Raw genomic sequence first — 21,887 nt, 5'->3', positions numbered from 1 at the left:
GCAGACCCTGTATCAGTGTACAGACCCTGTATCACAGTGTACAGACCCTGTATCACAGTGTACAGACCCTGTATCAGTGTACAGACCCTGTATCAGTGTACAGACATTGTATCAGTGTACAGACCCTGTATCAGTGTTCAGACCCTGTATCACAGTGTACAGACCCTGTATCAGTGTACAGACCCTGTATCAGAGTACAGACCCTGTATCACAGTGTACAGACCCTGTATCACAATGTACAGACCCTGTATCAGTATACAGACCCTGTATCAGTGTACAGGCATTGTATCAGTGTACAGACCCTGTATCACAGTGTACAGACCCTGTATCACAGTGCACAGACCCTGTATCACAATGTACAGACCCTGTATCAGTATACAGACCCTGTATCAGTGTACAGACATTGTATCAGTGTACAGACCCTGTATCAGTGTACAGACCCTGTGTCAGTGTACAGACCCTCTATCACAGTGTACAGACCCTGTATCACAGTGTACAGACCCTGTATCAGTGTACAGACCCTCTATCACAGTGTACAGACCCTGTATCACAGTGTACAGACCCTGTATCAGTGTACAGACCCTCTATCACAGTGTACAGACTCTGTATCAGTGTACAGACACTATCAGTGTACAGACCCTGTATCAGTGCACAGACCCTGTATCACAATGTACAGACCCTGTATCACAATGTACAGACCCTGTATCACAGTGTACAGACCCTGTATCAGTGTACAGACATTGTATCAGTGTACAGACCCTGTATCAGTGTACAGACCCTCTATCACAGTGTACAGACCCTGTATCACAGTGTACAGACCCTGTATCAGTGTACAGACCCTCTATCACAGTGTACAGACTCTGTATCAGTGTACAGACACTATCAGTGTACAGACCCTGTATCAGTGCACAGACCCTGTATCACAATGTACAGACCCTGTATCACAGTGTACAGACCCTGTATCACAATGCACAGACCCTGTATCACAGTGTACAGACATTGTATCAGTGTACAGACCCTGTATCAGTGTACAGACTCTGTGTCAGTGGACAGACCCTGTATCAGTGTGCAGACCCTGTGTCAGTGTACAGACCCTGTGTCAGTGTACAGACCCTGTATCAGTGTACAGACCCTGTGTCAGTGTACAGACCCTGTATCACAGTGTACAGACGCTGTATCACAGTGTACAGACCCTGTATCACAGTGTGCAGACCCTGTATCAGTGTGCAGACCCTGTATCAGAGTACAGACCCTGTATCACAGTGTACATACCCTGTATCACAGTGTACAGACCCTGTATCAGAGTGTACAGACCCTGTATCAGTGTACAGACCCTGTATCACAGTGTACTGACCCTGTATCAGAGTACAGACCCTGTATCACAGTGTACATACCCTGTATCATGGTGTACAGACCCTGTATCACAGTGTGCAGACCCTGTGTCAGTGTACAGACCCTGTGTCAGTGGTAGACCCTGTATCAGTGTCCAGACCCTGTATCAGAGTGTACAGACCCTGTATCACAGTGTGCAGACCCTGTGTCAGTGTACAGACCCTGTGTCAGTGGACAGACCCTGTATCAGTGTACAGACCCTGTATCAGTGTACTGACCCTGTATCACAGTGTGCAGACCCTGTGTCAGTGTACAGACCCTGTGTCAGTGGACAGACCCTGTATCAGTGTGCAGACCCTGTGTCAGTGTACAGACCCTGTGTCAGTGGACAGACCCTGTATCAGTGTACAGACCCTGTGTCAGTGGACAGACCCTGTATCAGTGTACAGACCCTGTGTCAGTGTACAGACCCTGTGTCAGTGGACAGACCCTGTATCACAGTGTACATACCCTGTATCATGGTGTACAGACCCTGTATCACAGTGTGCAGACCCTGTGTCAGTGTACAGACCCTGTGTCAGTGTACAGACCCTGTATCACAGTGTACAGACCCTGTATCAGTGTACAGACCCTGTATCACAGTGTACAGACCCTGTGTCACAGTGTACAGACCCTGTGTCAGTGGACAGACCCTGTATCAGTGTACAGACCCTGTGTCAGTGGACAGACCCTGTGTCAGTGTACAGACCCTGTGTCAGTGTACAGACCCTGTATCACAGTGTACATACCCTGTATCACAGTGTAGAGACCCTGTATCATGGTGTACAGACCCTGTATCACAGTGTACTGACCCTGTATCACAGTGTGCAGACCCTGTGTCAGTGTACAGACCCTGTGTCAGCGTACAGACCCTGTGTCAGTGTACAGACCCTGTATCACAGTGTACAGACCCTGTATCACAGTGTACAGACCCTGTATCAGTGTACAGACCCTGTGTCAGTGTACAGACCCTGTGTCAGTGGACAGACCCTGTATCACAGTGTACAGACCCTGTATCACAGTGTACAGACCCTGTATCACAGTGTACATACCCTGTATCACAGTGTACAGACCCTGTATCATGGTGTACAGACCCTGTGTCAGTGTGCAGACCCTGTGTCAGTGGACAGACCCTGTATCAGTGTACAGACCCTGTGTCAGTGGACAGACCCTGTATCAGAGTACAGACCCTGTGTCAGTGTACAGACCCTGTATCTCAGTGTACAGACCCTGTATCAGTGTACAGACCCTGTGTCAGTGTACAGACCCTGTATCATGGTGTACAGTACTAAACCATTGGAAAATCTCTTTTTGAAATGCAGCAACTCTAGTAATAACAATTGATATCTTTGTAAAGCTATTAACCTGCTCACTGTAGTAGCTGCTCCCCATGAATGGCTTGTGAAATTCTTAACACTGATCCATTTATAGAGAAATTAGGACTGAGGATGTAATGTCTGGTTAAAGACAACAGGTTTAACCAAAATCTGAATTGTAGATTGAGGATTATATATTAAACATTAATGAGGAAATGATTAGTGTCTAGAATCTGCTCAAATCTATCTAACAATTGAACTTTGTAGATTGCTGTAAGATACGGAACAATGCTGCAACATCCAGTCTCCCCGATGTGGTATATTTCTGGGCGAGGCTAGGGAGTGGGAGGGGTAAGTGTGATGAGTTTAACTATATAAATATCAGTTATGATTCTGATGTGTCAAAATTAGAAGGAAATAGCAGAAATGGTGAAAGTATCTCGAAGGGAAGGTCACATATGTTGAGTTGATTAGACATCACTGCTGTGCCCCCTGGTAAACTATCAACACACACAGCAACTTGTTTGACATGTTCTTGAGATATTTCGTCTTGGCCATGAACGTGCTCTGAACTGAAGGAAATTAATGAGGAAACGCCACGTTGCTCTGTCGAGTGTCCTCCACGAAAATGGCTCAGCTGCTTGTCTTGTTAATGTCAATGAGTTTATCAACTGATCCGGAAGGTTAACAACCACATTGTAATGAGATATCGTACAACAATCACGGAAAAAGTGTCACTCAGACTGCAATTAGAAATAATGAGGGAGGATAATGGCGGGGAAGAGGCAGAGGGTGAGTGGGGGCAGAGTGAGGAGGGAATCAGCAACCCTCCCGAAATCCTTTGGGAGTCCTCAGGTAGCGGCCTCAATCTCCCAGAGGCCAAACGAAGCATTCCGGGATCATTTCAAACAAAATCAGAAAATACTGGGCCATCTCAGCAGGTCTGACAGCATCTGGATAACCCGAAACGTTAGCTCCGTTCACTCTCCACAGACGCTGTCAGACTTGCTGAGGTTGTCCAGCATTTTCTCTTTCTGTTTCAGATTCCGGCATCCGCAGGAATTTGCTTTTATCTCCGGGAACATTTCAGCCGGACTCAGACTGGTAATAATAATAATTATAATCTTTAATGTCACAAGTAGGCTTACATTAATACGGCAATGAAGTTATTTTGAAAAGCCCCTAGTCTCCACATTCCGGCGCCTGTTCGGGTACACAGAGGGAGAATTCAGAATGTCCAATTCACCTTGCAGCACGTCTTTCAGGACTTTTGGGAGGAAACCGGAGCACCCGGAGGAAACCCACGCAGACACGGGGAGGACGTGCAGACGCCGCACAGACAGTGACCAAAGCAGGAATCAAACCTGGGACCCTGGCGCTGTGAAGCAACAGTGCTAACAACTGTGCTGCTGTGCCACCCTTGGATGGTCAGATGCTGCTATCGTGAATAGTTAATGTCATTATCATTATTATCGAATCATAGAATTTACAGTGCAGAAGGAGGTCATTCAGCCCATCGAGTCTACACCGGCCCTTGAAAAGAGCACCCCACTTAAGCCCATCCCATCCCGTAACCCAGTAATTAGTAAGGACAGGTGACCGGTACAGACTTGGAGGGCCGAAGTGCCTGTACCTGTGCTGTATTGTTCTTTGTTCTTTGTTGTAAGCCCACCTAACATTTTTGGACACTAAGGGCAATGTTTTTACACTAAGGGCAATTTAGCATGGCCGATCCACCTAACCTGCACGCCTTTGGACTGTGGGAAGAAACCGGAGCACCCGGAGGAAACCCACGCAGACACGGGGAGAACGTGCAGACTCCACACTGACAGTGACCCGGGGCCGGAATTGAACCCGGGACCCTGGAGCTGCGAGGTGACAGTGCTAACCACTGTGTCACCGCGCCGCCCCCCCCCCCCCCCCCCCCCCCCCCCCCCCCCGTGTCAGATTGAATTGGTGGTGACCGGGTAGATTGTGCAGAGGATTTCCAGCCCTCCAGAGAGCAACTTGCAGGGGACAGGATTGTTCATATTCAGTCATAAAATGTAGGTTCGTTCCCCCTGACTTGGTGTCACAGGCCCAAGTGACATCCCTTTAGCGGCGTCTCCTGGAAGATGCCCAGCCAGAGTTGAAGAGGCGAGTGAGGCAGAGAGAGAGTGAAGCAGAGGCAGAGTGAAGCAGAGGTGAACAGAGTGAGGCAGAGGGAAAGAGACACAATGACAGAGGGAGACACAGTGATGGAGTGAAGCAGAGAGAGGCAGCGTGTGGCACAGAGAGCGAGAGGCAGTAAGGCAGAGATCGAATGAGATTATAGTTATAAAGTTTTTTTTTATCACACTCAATGTCACTATTTCTTTGAAGAATGCAAAACACTTTTGCTCCAAAATGTGAAGTCTGCAATAAGCGGAATCTAAGACTGAATAACTGGGACGCCGATCGAATGGGGAGATGCGTTTGGAATTGTCTTTGTACTTCTCCAAAAAGAAAATCATCATTCAAAATGTACAGAATTCATTTTACATGACAGCAGACATGCATTCAAAAGGTGTAAAAGACATTGAATAGTTAAAGAATTAAAACACATTTGCAGTACACTTGGTGGAGAACAAAGTGTGATACTCAGATGAACAGTTGGACTACAGGTCCTGCTGTCAGGCAACAGGGTCCCTCCAATCAATCAGATCAAAGAAAATGAGAGAGAAATGTAATTGTTTCCAGCATTTAACCATGGGAAGAAAGAAGCTATATCAAAGTGATCAATAACCAGAGTATTATGTGATCAATAAACATATTTCTATGATCAATAACATTGTTACATGATCAATAATACAATAAAGAAATCATTATCAATAACAATATTGTATGGTCACTAACTGTTGTTTGATCACCGAATGTGGAACTATTTTGAACTTTCGATAGAAAGAATTCCCAGGCACAGTTTAATAAAAACAGTGTGAGTGGCCAGAGGACCCTCACTGTGTCACACTGCCAGTGTGCCCTCACTGTGTCACACTGCCAGTGTGCCCTCACTGTGTCACACTGCCAGTGTGCCCTCACTGTGTCACACTGCCAGTGTGCCCTCACTGTGTCACACTGCCAGTGTGCCCTCACTGTGTCACACTGCCAGTGTGCCCTCACTGTGTCACACTGCCAGTGTGCCCTCACTGTGTCACACTGCCAGTGTGCCCTCACTGTGTCACACTGCCAGTGCGCCCTCACTGGGTCACACTGCCAATGTGAGTGGCCAGTGTGCCCTCACTGTGTCACACTGCCAGTGTGAGTGACCAGTGGACCCTCACTGTGTCACACTGCCAGTGTTAGTGGCCAGTGCACACTCACTGTGTCACACTGCCAGTGTGAGTGGCCAGTGCACCCTCACTGTGTCCCAGTGTGAGTGGCCAGTGGACCCTCACTGTGCCACACTGCCAGTGTTAGTGGCCAGTGCACACTCACTGTGTCACACTGCCAGTGTGAGTGGCCAGTGCGCCGTCACTGTGTCACACTGCCAGTGTTAGTGGCCAGTGGACCCTCACTGTGCCACACTGCCAGTGTTAGTGGCCAGTGCACCCTCACTGTGTCCCAGTGTGAGTGGCCAGTGGACCCTCACTGTGTCACGCTGTCAGTTTTAGTAGCCAGTGGACCCTCACTGTGTCACACTGCCAGTGTGAGTGGCCAGTGCGCACCCACTGTGTCACACTGCCAGTGTGAGTGGCCAGTGCGCACCCACTGTGCCACACTGCCAGTGTGAGTGGCCAGTGCGCACTCACTGCGCCACACTGCCAGTTTTAGTAGCCAGCAAAAGAACCGCAGCAGCAAAAGAGACCAGTGCACTGCCACAATATCACACATTAACCGCAGTGGTGCAACAGGACTCGGTTTTCTATCTGTTTTTTGTAGGATGTTCAGCTCACTGGCAGTTAGAGTGATACAGTGAGGATCCATTGGCAACTCACACTGGCAGTGTGACACAGTGAGTGCGCACTGGCCACTCACACTGGCTGTGTGACACAGTGAGTGTGCACTGACCACTAACACTGGCAGTGTGGCACAGTGAGTGCGCACTGGCCACTCACACTGGCTGTGTGACACAGTGAGTGTGCACTGACCACTAACACTGGCAGTGTGACACAGTGAGTGCGCACTGGCCACTCACACTGGCTGTGTGACACAGTGAGTGTGCACTGACCACTAACACTGGCAGTGTGACACAGTGAGTGTGCACTGACCACTAACACTGGCAGTGTGACACATTGAGTGTGCACTGGCCACTAACACTGGCAGTGTGACACATTGAGTGTGCACTGACCACTAACACTGGCAGTGTGACACATTGAGTGTGCACTGACCACTAACACTGGCAGTGTGACACATTGAGTGTGCACTGGCCACTAACACTGGCAGTGTGACACAGTGAGTGTGCACTGGCCACTAACACTGGCAGTGTGACACAGTGAGTGTGCACTGGCCACTAACACTGGCAGTGTGACACAGTGGGGCCACTGCAATGTTGTCCAATCAGCCATCGGGGTAAGTTTCCAAAATGAAACTAAAAGTGCTGCAGATGTGTGGTAGGACAATCAGTGCCTGGAACAATGCAAGCTAAATGTTTCAAGATTTATTCTCTATCTCTTTATTACTCACTCAGATTCTGGTCAGCAGGTTCTGCAATGAGGGGTTTTTATTTTTCACTAAGATACACCTCTCCTCAAATCTAGTTCAATGTTGACTTTGGATGTTTCAGGAATTGTGGATGAATCCTACCCTCTTTTGAAATATCAGCAGCACTGACATGTAATAATTCAGATCACAATTTAACACCAACAACATTAATAGAGATCTGTGGGAGGGCAGGTGTTTGAAAGACGTGCTTGTTAGGTGAATTGGACATTCTGAATTCTCCCTCTGTGTATCCGAACAGGCGCCAGAGTGTGGCGACTGGGGGATTCTCACAGTAACTTATTACAGTGTTCATGTAAGCCTACTTGTGACACTACTAAAGATTATTATTATTGGCAGTTCTCCACTTTCACTGAGCTGTTTGGTACAGCAGTCAGGTTGTTTGTTCCACTGTATTTTTAGGGCTCTCGATGCCCCGCAAGTGGAATTGCACAGGAACATAACTCAGGATGGAGGAAAGGTTATTTGGCCATGAAGCTCCTTCTCGTCTAGAAAATGTGTCACAGCATCTTATGGTGTTGTGAATAACCCTTTGACCTTTCCTTCTGTTTGCCAAACTTTCTTTGCCATTTTAATACTTCCTCCTGCTCGAGATTAATATGCCCTGTTCCTCTGCTTTTCGTGTAGGTTTTGAACGGAGTCTGACAATGCAAAGTGAAGAGAGCTTGTGAAGAGCATTTTCTGCACAAAATTTATGGCTGAACATTTGGTTCCTTTTCAGTGAGAGCGTGAATATTCTATTGTTCCACATTTGTGATTTTGCTGAGTATGATTTTCAAAGATCTTAAAACTAAGATTGAATACCTGCACTCCAGCAGAGAAAGAGAGAGAATCCATCAGGAGGGAGATATTTCACATCCTGGGTTCAATCACTTGGCATTTTTCCTGTTCTTTTAAAGCTTAAATTTGAAATCGTGCTTAGATACCAAAAGACATGTTTCAGTGCAATGTGGCAGTCCGGGCAGTATATATCATAGTGCAATAATAGGAATGGGGAATCTATCTGAAAGGAGAGGGAAGAGATTTGGTCCATTGGAATTTATCGGAAAGGGAATCAATGTGGTGGACCTGGTGCATTGGAATTCTATCCCTAAGGAGAGAATAGGATGTAGTATTGGGTCCATTGGTTCTTAAATTATGGGAGTGAATGGGAAGATTTGGCCTGTTGAAATTGAATTCCAATAGAGGGAGCAGGACAGTTTGGGATATTGATGTTAATGCTATTAGACTGAATAGGCAGGGATTTGGGATATTGGGATTCTGTACAGTGGGAATAAATGGGAAGGAGTTTGGGATATTGGGATTCTGAACAGTGGGAATGAATGGGAAGGGCTTTGGGATATTGGGATTCTGTACAGTGGGAATGAATTGGAAGGGCTTTGGGATATTGTGATTCTGTACAGTGGGAATGAATGGGAAGGAGTTTGGAATATTGGGATTCTGTACAGTGGGAATGAATGGGAAGGAGTTTGGATATTGGGATTCAGTACAGTGGGAGTGAATGGGAAGGAGTTTGGATATTGGGATTCTGTACAGTGGGAATGAATGGGAAGGAGTTTGGATATTGGGATTCTGTACAGTGGGAATGAATGGGAAGGAGTTTGGGATATTGGGATTCTGTACAGTGGGAATGAATGGGAAGGAGTTTGGATATTGGGATTCTGTACAGTGGGAGTGAATGGGAAGGAGTTTGGATATTGGGATTCTGTACAGTGGGAATGAATGGGAAGGAGTTTGGATATTGGGATTCTGTACAGTGGGAGTGAATGGGAAGGAGTTTGGATATTGGGATTCTGTACAGTGGGAGTGAATGTGAAGGAGTTTGGATACTGGGATTCTGTACAGTGGGAGTGAATGGGAAGGAGTTTGGATATTGGGATTCTGTACAGTGGGAGTGAATGTGAAGGAGTTTGGATACTGGGATTCTGTACAGTGGGAGTGAATGGGAAGGAGTTTGGATATTGTGATTCTGTACAGTGGGAGTGAATGGGAAGGAGTTTGGATATTGGGATTCTGTACAGTGGGAGTGAATGGGAAGGAGTTTGGATACTGGGATTCTGTACAGTGGGAGTGAATGGGAAGGAGTTTGGATATTGGGATTCTGTACAGTGGGAGTGAATGGGAAGGAGTTTGGATATTGGGATTCTGTACAGTGGGAGTGAATGTGAAGGAGTTTGGATACTGGGATTCTGTACAGTGGGAGTGAATGGGAAGGAGTTTGGATATTGGGATTCTGTACAGTGGGAGTGAATGGGAAGGAGTTTGGATATTGGGATTCTGTACAGTGGGAATGAATGGGAAGGAGTTTGGATATTGGGATTCTGTACAGTGGGAGTGAATGGGAAGGAGTTTGGATATTGGGATTCTGTACAGTGGGAGTGAATGGGGAGGAGTTTGGATATTGGGATTCTGTACAGTGGGAGTGAATGGGAAGGAGTTTGGATATTGGGATTCTGCACAGTGGGAGTGAATGGGAAGGGGTTTATGGAGCTGCTGCCCTACGTGAAGGTTCTGGAACAGTCCAGTTTCACATTATATTCATATTCCAGGATGTTAAAAATAAAAACAGTGGGACATTGTGTAGTTGAAGCTTTGCTGATCTCACTAAGAGGCAAAAGTAGCAGTTTCCAACTAATCTATATCTTGATGCGGTTTGACTATGTTTGTTGGCCAATGATACCACCAAAATACCACATCTCTATCAGCTTGGTTCAAAATAATCTCTGTATCCATAATTCTTGCTATATCAAGAGACATTTTATGTGAGATAAAAATGCAGTTGGGGTTATTAAACTATAAACTGTCATATCCACAACTCTATATAGAGATTATTTCTATCACTAAAATAGTACTTGTCAAAGTGCTCCGACATGGTGTGCTCCTGGTGCCTTACATGCCCAGAGAGATCTCAACCTCAATCTTGGGTCTCTGCTGAATTCAGGGATCTGAACTGGGACAACACTCCAGGTTCTGCCACTAGCCTCTGTCTCAGAGGTCGGGAGGAAGAGGAACCAGCCAGGGCTCCTGCTCCTGGTCGCTTTTAGGCAGAGCCTTTTCCAGGCCAGCCAGGTCCCAGCACTGCATCACCGATGAATACTGAGGCTCCTTGATTCAGGCCCATGTATGTGATGATATTCAGTGATTGTTTAGCTGTTTTTAAAATTAACATTTCTTCCACCACCTTTTTCATACTGACTGCTTCTTAAGGAACTGCTAGTGGATCTATTTGCATCTAATCTTCAGAGTGATGTTTCTGATTCCCAGTCGCTCCCTCTGCAGAGACAGTTTGAACTGGCTCCATTGAAGGTGCTTTATAATTGGGTCAAGAGGAGGGGCCAGGCCGAGCGTTGCCCGGCTGTGACCCCCCCCCTCCAGACAAGAGTAACACTGGAAAGTCTGAATCTCTGCAGGATCAACCATTAAATGGAGGCTTCACACCAATCATTGCTCACAGACAAACACAGAAAAGTGCCATAGAATATTGGGTCATGATCACGCTCTCCGTGACTGGCCAACCATTATCGCAACATGGGGACAAGCAGCCAATCGGAAAAGAGGTTGACACTGGACACACGTGCACATTTCCATTAGACCCATTCCTCTGCATGACGATTCGACAGAGATTGCCGGTTATTGATCAGTCAGTGTTCAAGGGGCAGTGACAACAGAAATACCAGGCTTGCAAGCAGAGATTTCTGCATGTAAAGAAAGACTTGAGCCCGGTGCATCAAACACAGCAGCAGCAGCATTGTATACCCACTGTCACTCGCACAAGAACAATATCAAACGCCACTAACAACTTTCAACATTCTCCCCTCCCTCCCTCCCTCACCCCCCCCCCCCCCCCAACTCGCCCACCCCGACATCAGTTTACGTGCATCAGCACCTTGGCTACAAGCCAGCACTCCTGATGGTATCAGTCCCAAAGCACTATCACAAGTTCTTGGCCAGAAGAGATTTGCATGTGTTTGTTTTTCAGGTGGCACTTGCGAAGACAAAGTCACGGTGTTAACTCTTTTGCGACCAGCATGGTTGGACCATTCCCCGTGCGTGTGCGTGCCACATGCGTTACGAGAGAGTGAAACAAAACTTCAATCCCGTTGGTTAACAAAGGGTTAAGCAGCTTTATGTCCAATGTCTGAAGGCGGGGTTTGGAGTTGTTAAGACAGTGGGCTCAGCGCTGTGTCCTCACGGTCACTGTCAGTCAGCGATGGTCATTTACACATATTGTTCTTTCGGGTAAATGTAGGGTGCCCGTGATCCAGGCTGGGGGTATTTGTGAGAGGTGTTGGGGTAGTGAGGAGGGTCTGGGGGTCTATACGATAACTGATTATAAATAGAGTGGAGTTGCTCCAAAAAGTCGTCTTGGTAATCGTGCTGACCACTCACGTATTTATCCTCGTCTGATAGTTCTTCATAGCGGTTCCCATTGTACTGTGGAGACAAAGACAGGTCAGAATTCAGAATCAGTTCTGCTCTGAGAAATCTAGCAACATAAAATCATTGATAAACCCCTTCAATTAGTCAGGGCTGCCCCCTTATGACCCGACTGTCACTGACCCTCACAGGACTAACAGCCCCTCTCTGGTACCTCATTCATACCAGATTCTCCCAAAATGGGACTCTGCCCCCGCGGCGACGTAGAAACGCTGGAGTTTTACTCCGGAAATTCCGAGAAACAAGTTGAGCTAATTCAATGCCCTGCGGGGGGGGGGGGGGGTCGGCGAGCCGGAACCCGGGGTAAATCTCGAGCTTTAGCTCCATGCGCACGGCGATGGCCTCCAGCGGCCGCGCCAAGCTCCATGGCGGACTTGGACTGCGGAGCCACACCGAGAAATGAGACCCCCCCCCCCCGATCGGCCGCGTGCCCGAGCATCTAACCCCGCGGATCTAATCCTCAGCCGCCTATAAATCCCCCCTGGCCTCCGATCCTCCCCCCCCCCCCCCCCCCCCCCGCCCCCGACCAGGGTGACCACAGACTGAGTCCGCAGCCGCCATGCGAGCATCCCGACCGGCGATAGATGGTTAGTTCCACGCCGTAGGGAGGCCAGTCGGGAGCGGAGGTTTGCTGGGGGGGGGGGGGGGGGGGGGGGTGTGCCTCTGGCAATGGGCCCCAGGCGGCGCGGCATACTCTGCCGTCACGCCGATTTTTGGGGCCCGGAGAATCGCCGGACTGGCGCCGGGCCCCCAAAAGTGGATCCTCCGCCCCCGCGCTGGCTACGATTTTGGCGCTGGACTGCGGAAAATCCAGCCCCTTCTGTGAGATTCCAACAGCGACTTCATCCACCATTTCATGCATGTTACACACGTACACTTTGGGAAATGCACAACAGTCAATTCATCTAACCAATATCTAATTTAACACAACTATCCCTTTGTCATTGATCACATTGGAATGCAGATTGTAAAAGTTCTGCTCTGTGTGTGTGAACACTGCTCAGTTGCCTGGGCGATAGAAGGTGATGAGTTTCATTGAGGTTGGAGCTGGGCCTTGTTTGGTGAGGTATGATAGCAATTGGTTTCCATTGGGCTTTGCTGCAGTGATAGGCCAGCAGGTTGCCTTCAACTCCCTCTGCGGCCTCACCCTCCCCACGTGTGGAAACTCCTCCAGCCCAGCGGCCCTCCAAGATATCTGCTCTCTTGTTGCACGCTCCCAGTTTCCATCGCTCCACCATTGGCAGCCGTGCCTTCAGCTGCCTGGGCCCCCGAGTCTGGAATCTCTCCCTTAAACCTCTCTACCTCTCCTCCTTTAGAAAGCTCCGTAAAACCTACTTCTTTAACCACGCTATCCAAATATTTCCCTCAGTGGCTCAGTGTGAGATTTTTTTTGATAACACTCCTGTGAAGTGTCTCGGAGCCATTTGACTACATCAAAGGTGCTACAAAAATGCAAATTATTGAGGCTGGCCTAAGAACAGCAACAGAGAGAATCTTCTCGTGCAGCAACAATTCGACTGAGAGATTTTGCTTCACTTATGAGTGGAGTTGGATTCACGTCTGTGCTTTTTCCATCATTTCCATCCAGATGGAAGCTGAGTTGATTGAAAAATGGGTCATTCTTCCAAAAGCAAGGTTCTTTTTAAAGAAACACCTTTCACAGATCTTCTCCTCCTGAAGGAATTGGCACCTGTAAGGTTGCTGTGCCACTGAAGTCTCATCGCTAAAGTTCTGTATTCCATCTCTACATGGCCCAGTGTTCCCAATGTTTCTGTGTATGCCAGTGTCCGAGTGTATACCTGTATTCTCAGTGTACATAAGAATCCCAGTGCTCCCAGTGCATCTCCTCTGTATCACAGTGTACATCTGCAATCTAGTGCTTCCCAATGTATCTCTGTGTATCCCATCTACTTTTTAATGAAATATTTGTCGATCACCATGGTTAATTTATAAAAAATTTTAAACTGGACAAAGATTTTCAAATGACTGAAGCTGAGCCTCACTTTGACTTTCAAATGAAAGGAACTCTCTGGCAGTCAGAGAAGCTGTCACCTCATTATCTCTGAAGAGGTATTAACAAACCTGCGAGCTGCAGAAACCAACTCTACATAGGGGAGACGCAGGCTGGGTGACGGCTTTGCGGAACACCGTCTCTCGATCCGCAGGTATGACTGCAACCTTCCCATCACTGGCAGTTTCAACTCGGCATCTTGCTCCCATGTCCACAACATGCCTGGCGTGGCTTCCTGCCATGTTCCAGTGAAGCCCAATGTAATCTGAATGAACAGCGCCCCATCGTCCGCCTGGGAACGTTACAGCCCCCAGGACTCAACATTGAGTTCAACAACTTTAGACGGTGACTTTTTTCCTCCATCTTTACCTTTTCGTAAATCCCAAACATTGTTTTGTTCCTGTGCGAAAACCATTCCTCCCCCACTGGGCCGTTTAAGTGCGCTACATTTCTGTTGCTGTCTCTCCCGACTCTCACTCATCATTATTCCAGTTGTTCCACTCCCTCTTATATATAAACACATTATTCTCTCTTTTTAGTTCTGAAGAAGGGCCATGTGGACTCAAATCGTTATCTCTGTTTTCTCTCCTTACAGATGCTGCCAGACCTGCTGAGTTTCTCAAGCATCCTCTGTTCTTGTTTCAGATTCCAGCATCCGCAGTATTTTGCTATATTATTTAAAGGAATAGGTCTTTTGTCAAAGGCAAAGTGGAGAGGTGGGAGTTATATAACCACCCTAGCTGGGAGAACCAGTTACACTGTTTTACTGTACTATCAATCAGTCTGCCGTCGTCCATCTAGCAAGCAGCAGCTCAGAACAAAGGCTCGATCGAGGTCAATGCCTGACCCCCATCTACACTGTTTCTACTAGGACCTCTGAGCTTCTGTACCATCGCCTACTGGACTAATTAATCACCCCGTGCCTGTCCCATCGTTGAAGTCATCTCCACTGAAAATGTGAATTATCCAGCATCAATTTTCAACCTGACGACCTCTGTAAAGGAATACATCACTGGATTTTGATTCCGGGCCCTGGACTCAGGTAAAACAATAATCCTTTATTCTGCGGTCGTTGCCCCATAAATATTTATTTCTTCGCCTCCCCCCTCTTTTATTGTATGAATGAAAAGGACACCATGTGTGCGAAAATAAACTAACCCTCTGAGTTTACCCTATCTTGAGTTTGTTGTGGGATTTTTAATAAACATTGACTCACACCAAAACTGAGAGGTTGGAAAATATGCCATGGCTTATAAAGTAGGAAACACTTCAAAAACACCTTTCTGTTCATGGAAGGGTGGTAAGAGGAGAAATGAATGATGTTTAAATAAAACCTCACCCGGTAACACATTGCACCCCAGTGTTTCTCTCTATTCCAGTGCTCCTCAGCGTTTACCTATATTCCAGTGTTTGTCTGTATTGCAGCCTTCGCCAGTCTATGCCAGTACCCTAGTTCTCCCCAGTGTTTCCCTGTATCCCAGTGCTCCACAGTGCCTCTCTGTATTCCAATGCTGTCAAGATCACACTGCATTCCAGTGCAGCCCAGTGTTTCTCTGTATCTTAATGCTGCCCAGTGTTTCTTTGACGTCCATTGCTACCCAGTGTTCATCTGTATTCCAGTGCTGCCCAGTGTTTCTTCGCAGTCCAGTGCTGTCCAATGTTTCTCTGCATTCCAGTGCTGCCCAGTGTTTCGTTGCAGTCCAGTGTTGTCCAGTGTTTCTCTGCATTCCAGTGCTGTCCAGTGTTTCTTTGCAGTCCAGTGCTGCCAAGTGTTTTCTGTATTCCAGTGTTTGTCAGTGTTCTTTGCATTCCAGTGCTATTTATTGGTTCACTGCATTCCAGTGCTTCTCAGTGGTTCTTTGCAGTCCCATGCTGCTGAGTGTGTCTCTGTATTCCAGTGGTCCCCAGTGTTTCTTTGCAGTCCAGTGCTCACCAGTGTTTCCCTATATTCCAGTGCTGCCCAGTGTTTCTCTGCATTCCAGTGCTGTCAAGATCACACTGCATTCCAGTGCTCCCCAGTGTTTCTCTGTATTCCAGTGCTGCCCAGTGTTTTTCTGTATCCCAGGGCTTCCCAGTGTTCTTTGCAGCCCCGTGCTGCCCAGTGTTTCTCTGTATTCCAGTGTTTCCCATTATTTCTTTGCATTCCAGTGCTGTTCGCTATTTCTCTGTATTCCAGTGTTCCCATTATTTCTTTGCATTCCAGTGCTGTTCACTATTTCTCTGTATTCCAGTGTTGGTCAGTGTCTTTGCCTTTCAGCGCTGTTCACTGTTTCTCTGTATTCCACTGCTTCCCATGATTCGTTGCAGTCCCATGCTGCTCAGTGTGTCTCTGGGCAGCACGGTAGCATATTGGTTACCACTGTGGCTTCACAGTGCCAGGCTCGATTTCCGCTTGGGTCACTGTCTGTGCGGAGTTGCACGTTTTCCCCGTGTCTGCGTGGGTTTCCTCCGGGTGCTCCGGATTCCTCCCACAGTCCAAAGATGTGCAGGTTGGGTGGATTGGTCATGATAAATTGCCCTTAGGTTAGGTGGGGTTGCGGGGTTACAGGGTTAGGGTGGAGGTATGGGCATAAGTGGGGCGCTCTTTCCAAGAGCCGGTGCAGACTCGATGGGCTGAATTGCCTCCTTCTGCACTGTAAATGTTATGATTCTATGATTCCAGTGCTGCCCAGTGTTTCTTTGTAGTCCAGTGCTCCCCAGTGTTTCTCTGTATTCCAGTGCTGTCCAGTGTTTCCCTGTATTCCAGTGCTGTCCAGTGTTTCCCTGTATTCCAGTGCTGTCCAGTGTTTCTATGAATTCCAGTGCTGCCCAATATTTCTCTGTATTCCAGTGTATCTCTGTATTCCAGTGGCGCCCAGTGTTTCTCTGTATTCCAGTGCCACCCAATGTTTCTCTGTATTCCAGTGTATCTCTGTATTCCAGTGGCGCCCAGTGTTTCTTTGTATTCCAGTGCTGCCCAGTGTTTCTTTGCAGTCCAGTGCTGCCCAATGTTTCTCTGTATTCCAGTGTTTCTCTGTATTTCAGTGCTGCCCAATGTTTCCTTGCAGTGATGGAGGGACTTTCAACATTATTTTTAGCCTTGTTGTGATACATCTGTTCAATTGTCTCCCTAACGTTAAATATAACTGGCCTGTTAATTTTTCACTCCCACTATTACTTTGCCCCCTCGATTTGTCCTCGTGCCTTGAAGTGACACTAAATGAGCTGGCGTTGGATTTGAACACTGCCGCACCAACCTGGGGACCGCCCCAACACTGCGACAAAGTGCAAACCATAGTGCCCCGCCTTGCGCTTCAGTGAAACTCTCATTGCCCTACGCCCGGCTGGTCAGTGAGTCTCTCACTGCCCTACGCCAGGCTGGTCAGTGAGCCTCTCACTGCCCTACGCCCGGCTGGTCAGTGAGTCTCTCACTGCCCTACGCCAGGCTGGTCAGTGAGCCTCTCACTGCCCTACGCCCGGCTGGTCAGTGAGTCTCTCACTGCCCTACACCAGGCTGGTTAGTGAGTCTCTCGCTGCCCTACGCCAGGCTGGTTAGTGAGTCTCTCGCTGCCCTACACCAGGCTGGTCAGTGAGCCTCTCACTGCCCTACGCCAGGCTGGTCAGTGAGTCTCTCACTGCCCTACACCAGGCTGGTCAGTGAGCCTCTCACTGCCCTACGCCAGGCTGGTCAGTGAGCCTCTCGCTGCCCTACGCCAGGCTGGTCAGTGAGCCTCTCGCTGCCCTACGCCAGGCTGGTCAGTGAGTCTCTCGCTGCCCTACGCCAGGCTGGTCAGTGAGCCTCTCACTGCCCTACACCAGGCTGGTCAGTGAGCCTCTCACTGCCCTACACCAGGCTGGTCAGTGAGCCTCTCACTGCCCTACACCAGGCTGGTCAGTGAGCCTCTCACTGCCCTACACCAGGCTGGTCAGTGAGTCTCTCGCTGCCCTACGCCAGGCTGGTCAGTGAATCCCTCGCTGCCCTACGCCAGGCTGGTCAGTGAGTCTCTCGCTGCCCTACGCCAGGCTGGTCAGTGAGCCTCTCACTGCCCTACGCCCGGCTGGTCACGGAGTCTCTCACTGCCCTACACCAGGCTGGTCAGTGAGCCTCTCGCTGCCCTACGCCAGGCTGGTCAGTGAGCCTCTCACTGCCCTACGCCAGGCTGGTCAGTGAGCCTCTCACTGCCCTACGCCAGGCTGGTCAGTGAGTCTCTCGCTGCCCTACGCCAGGCTGGTCAGTGAGCCTCTCACTGCCCTACGCCAGGCTGGTCAGTGAGTCTCTCGCTGCCCTACGCCAGGCTGGTCAGTGAGTCTCTCACTGCCCTACGCCAGGCTGGTCAGTGAGCCTCTCACTGCCCTACGCCAGGCTGGTCAGTGAGTCTCTCGCTGCCCTGCGCCAGGCTGGTCAGTGAGTCTCTCACTGCCCTACACCAGGCTGGTCAGTGAGCCTCTCGCTGCCCTACGCCCGGCTGGTCAGTGAGCCTCTCACTGCCCTACGCCAGGCTGGTCAGTGAGTCTCTCGCTGCCCTACACCAGGCTGGTCAGTGAGCCTCTCGCTGCCCTACGCCAGGCTGGTCATGAGCCTCTCACTGCCCTACACCCGGCTGGTCAGTGAGTCTCTCACTGCCCTACACCCGGCTGGTCAGTGAGTCTCTCGCTGCCCTACGCCAGGCTGGTCAGTGAGCCTCTCGCTGCCCTACGCCAGGCTGGTCAGTGAGCCTCTCACTGCCCTACACCAGGCTGGTCATGTAGCCTCTCGCTGCCCTACACCAGGCTGGTCAGTGAGTCTCTCACTGCCCTACGCCAGGCTGGTCAGTGAGCCTCTCACTGCCCTACGCCCGGCTGGTCAGTGAGCCTCTCACTGCCCTACACCAGGCTGGTCAGTGAGCCTCTCACTGCCCTACACCAGGCTGGTCATGTAGCCTCTCACTGCCCTACACCAGGCTGGTCATGTAGCCTCTCACTGCCCTACACCAGGCTGGTCAGTGAGCCTCTCACTGCCCTACACCAGGCTGGTCAGTGAGCCTCTCGCTGCCCTACACCAGGCTGGTCAGTGAGTCTCTCACTGCCCTACACCAGGCTGGTCAGTGAGCCTCTCGCTGCCCTACGCCCGGCTGGTCAGTGAGTCTCTCACTGCCCTACGCCAGGCTGGTCAGTGAGCCTCTCACTGCCCTACACCAGGCTGGTCAGTGAGTCTCTCATTGCCCTACGCCAGGCTGGTCATGTAGCCTCTCACTGCCCTACGCCCTGCTGGTCAGTGAGTCTCTCACTGCCCTACGCCAGGCTGGTCAGTGAGTCTCTCATTGCCCTACGCCAGGCTGGTCAGTGAGCCTCTCGCTGCCCTACGCCAGGCTGGTCAGTGAGCCTCTCGCTGCCCTACGCCAGGCTGGTCAGTGAGTCTCTCATTGCCCTACGCCAGGCTGGTCATGTAGCCTCTCACTGCCCTACGCCAGGCTGGTCAGTGAGCCTCTCACTGCCCTACACCAGGCTGGTCAGTGAGCCTCTCACTGCCCTACGCCAGGCTGGTCATGTAGCCTCTCACTGCCCTACACCAGGCTGGTCAGTGAGTCTCTCACTGCCCTACGCCAGGCTGGTCAGTGAGCCTCTCGCTGCCCTACGCCCGGCTGGTCAGTGAGCCTCTCGCTGCCCTACACCAGGCTGGTCAGTGAGCCTCTCACTGCCCTACACCAGGCTGGTCAGTGAGCCTCTCGCTGCCCTACGCCAGGCTGGTCAGTGAGCCTCTCGCTGCCCTACGCCCGGCTGGTCAGTGAGTCTCTCGCTGCCCTACGCCAGGCTGGTCAGTGAGCCTCTCGCTGCCCTACACCAGGCTGGTCAGTGAGCCTCTCGCTGCCCTACGCCAGGCTGGTCAGTGAGCCTCTCGCTGCCCTACACCAGGCTGGTCAGTGAGCCTCTCACTGCCCTACACCAGGCTGGTCAGTGAGCCTCTCGCTGCCCTACGCCAGGCTGGTCAGTGAGCCTCTCGCTGCCCTACGCCAGGCTGGTCATGTAGCCTCTCACTGCCCTACGCCAGGCTGGTCAGTGAGCCTCTCACTGCCCTACACCAGGCTGGTCAGTGAGCCTCTCGCTGCCCTACACCAGGCTGGTCAGTGAGCCTCTCACTGCCCTACGCCAGGCTGGTCAGTGAGCCTCTCGCTGCCCTACACCAGGCTGGTCAGTGAGCCTCTCGCTGCCCTACGCCAGGCTGGTCAGTGAGCCTCTCGCTGCCCTTCGCCAGGCTGGTCAGCAGGCTCCCAACTGTATGAGGATTTTCAAATCTGACATCTAACTGCTCATCATTGTGTACAGCTGTAGTAGAAGGGTAATTTTGGGGTAAATGGATAGCATCTATTCTAGTCAGTATGAAACCTGCCAATCTTCACACAGGTGTAAGTCATGTTGTTTGAGTATGAGCTGGACAGTGCGAGGGGACAGGAAGGCAAAAACACTGTCAGGGGCAAATATCTTCTTTGCACCCCTCAACCATTTATCTTTCTGACAATACTCTGAAAGTTTAAAATAGATTTGTGCTCATCGCTCTATCACCAGAGTGGGTATCAGCGTCAGAGTGAACTCTGTATCTCACAGAGGCCAACAATGCTCCAGGAGCAGGGTGAATAAGGACAATCATTCTTCCCACGCGGTCCCCCATTCCTTACCTGACGGTATGAATGAGTGGCGAGTGGCAGTCAGCTGACACACACGCCCAGCAAAGTGTGAATGAGGGTCATGTTGGCTTTGAGCAATGGTGTAGAGCAGGGTGATAGTGGGTCGGGAGCTCATTTCCCAGCTCTCCTGATTTCAATCTCCGTCGATAAATCAAGCTGCTGATTCACTGTCGCCTATTTCACAGTGTCACGCACCCAGCCAGGATCTAGGCCAATGAGACACAGCTACCAGCAGCTTTTAATCCTGTCCCCTAACCCCTGCAACAGGAGCCACTCAACATGAGCAGATTCAGTGAAATATAGAGCTTAGTATTTGAACATTTTAGAATGATCTCTCTGCACAAGACCACTTGGCTAACAAATCTTTCAACAATTTGGCAGCATACACTTTGTAGAAACACTTGCATGCATTCTGCAACATACCATGTGGGGGTGCAACTGGGGAGGGTAGCAACACTGCAGGATGCTAAAAACATTCAACACATTCAAGGGGATCTCCTTATGGGAGAGAATAACTATTGACCTGGTTCTGTCCATTCATGCCTACATGCATGAGCAGGCCAATCACAGGAAGCATTCCACAAAGTGCTTTGCGTGCAGTTGTGGGCGGACAATGTTCAGGGCCAAAAGTGCGGAGGGCAGAAGTGTACCTGGAGGTCAAAGGTCTGAGGGAAAGTGCCTGGAAAGGCATGCTTTAGCGTAAGTTAGGCTGGATAGTTGCATACTCGACAAGATCTCCACCAGCGTGAATGGAAGTCCGAGGGCTGGGATGTGAAGAGGCCAGGGCAGTTGTGTCGAGCTCGGCATATTGGATGTCATAGTCCTTGGTACCAGTATTCTAGAGTTGAGAGTGATAAGAGGCAGAGAGCGAGGGAGAGAATTCAAGGAAAGAGAGGAAAGACAAGAGAGGAAAAAAAAGTCAGTAACAGGGAAAAATAATTGGAAAAAAACTGAACTGATACAGAAATAAAAAACAGTAATTAAATCTACAAAATAGTGAAATAATTACTACAATCAGAGCTGGTAGAGGTTCAAGATATAGATAACTTCCCCCTGTAACGTCTAACAGCCAACATATTAAAAGCTGACATTTGTTGTATAATTGAGGAAATAGAATGAGCCAAGTCGCCGGTGCCTCGCCTTTCACTCACGATCTTCTGTTCCAAATACCCGGAACAGCATCACTCCGATATGCCGGTACAGTTTATCACAACCCACTGGTTTTATCGTCGGACAATTGTTTAAAATTAGTTTCTGTGATGTGGGCGTCGCTGGCTAGGTCAGCATTTGTTGCCCGTCCCTAATTGTCCTTGAGAACATAGAACATACAATGCAGAAGGAGGCCATTCGGCCCATCGAGTCTGTACCAACCCACTTAAGCCCTCACTTCCACCCTATCCCCGTAACCCAATAACCCCTCCAAACCTTCTTGGT

General features: G+C 49.6%; 1 protein-coding gene across 5 annotated transcripts in view; it reads right to left on the bottom strand.

Annotated features, from left to right (window-relative positions):
- Positions 1-11,219: 11,219 nt before the first annotated feature.
- The window catches only part of nectin1b (nectin cell adhesion molecule 1b), a 463,505-nt gene continuing 452,837 nt past the window's right edge, over positions 11,220-21,887 (bottom strand). For 2 of the 5 annotated variants that reach the window (XM_038779767.1, XM_038779770.1), the window contains 2 exons: positions 21,179-21,291; positions 11,616-11,798 (listed from right to left, as the gene is read on the bottom strand). In XM_038779767.1, the coding sequence (XP_038635695.1) occupies positions 11,750-11,798; positions 21,179-21,291 (162 nt within the window). In that variant the 3' untranslated portion in view covers positions 11,616-11,749. Of the gene's footprint in view, positions 11,799-21,103; positions 21,292-21,887 lie in introns of all 5 variants that reach the window. The other 3 variants (XM_038779768.1, XM_038779772.1, XM_038779769.1) reach the window with 2 other exon arrangements.

The sequence above is a fragment of the Scyliorhinus canicula genome, chromosome 19 (genome assembly GCF_902713615.1).
Source record: "Scyliorhinus canicula chromosome 19, sScyCan1.1, whole genome shotgun sequence".
Taxonomy (NCBI): Eukaryota; Metazoa; Chordata; class Chondrichthyes; order Carcharhiniformes; family Scyliorhinidae; genus Scyliorhinus; species Scyliorhinus canicula.
The sequence above is the reverse complement of the archived record's forward strand: the minus strand, read 5'-3'. Positions and strand labels throughout refer to the sequence as shown.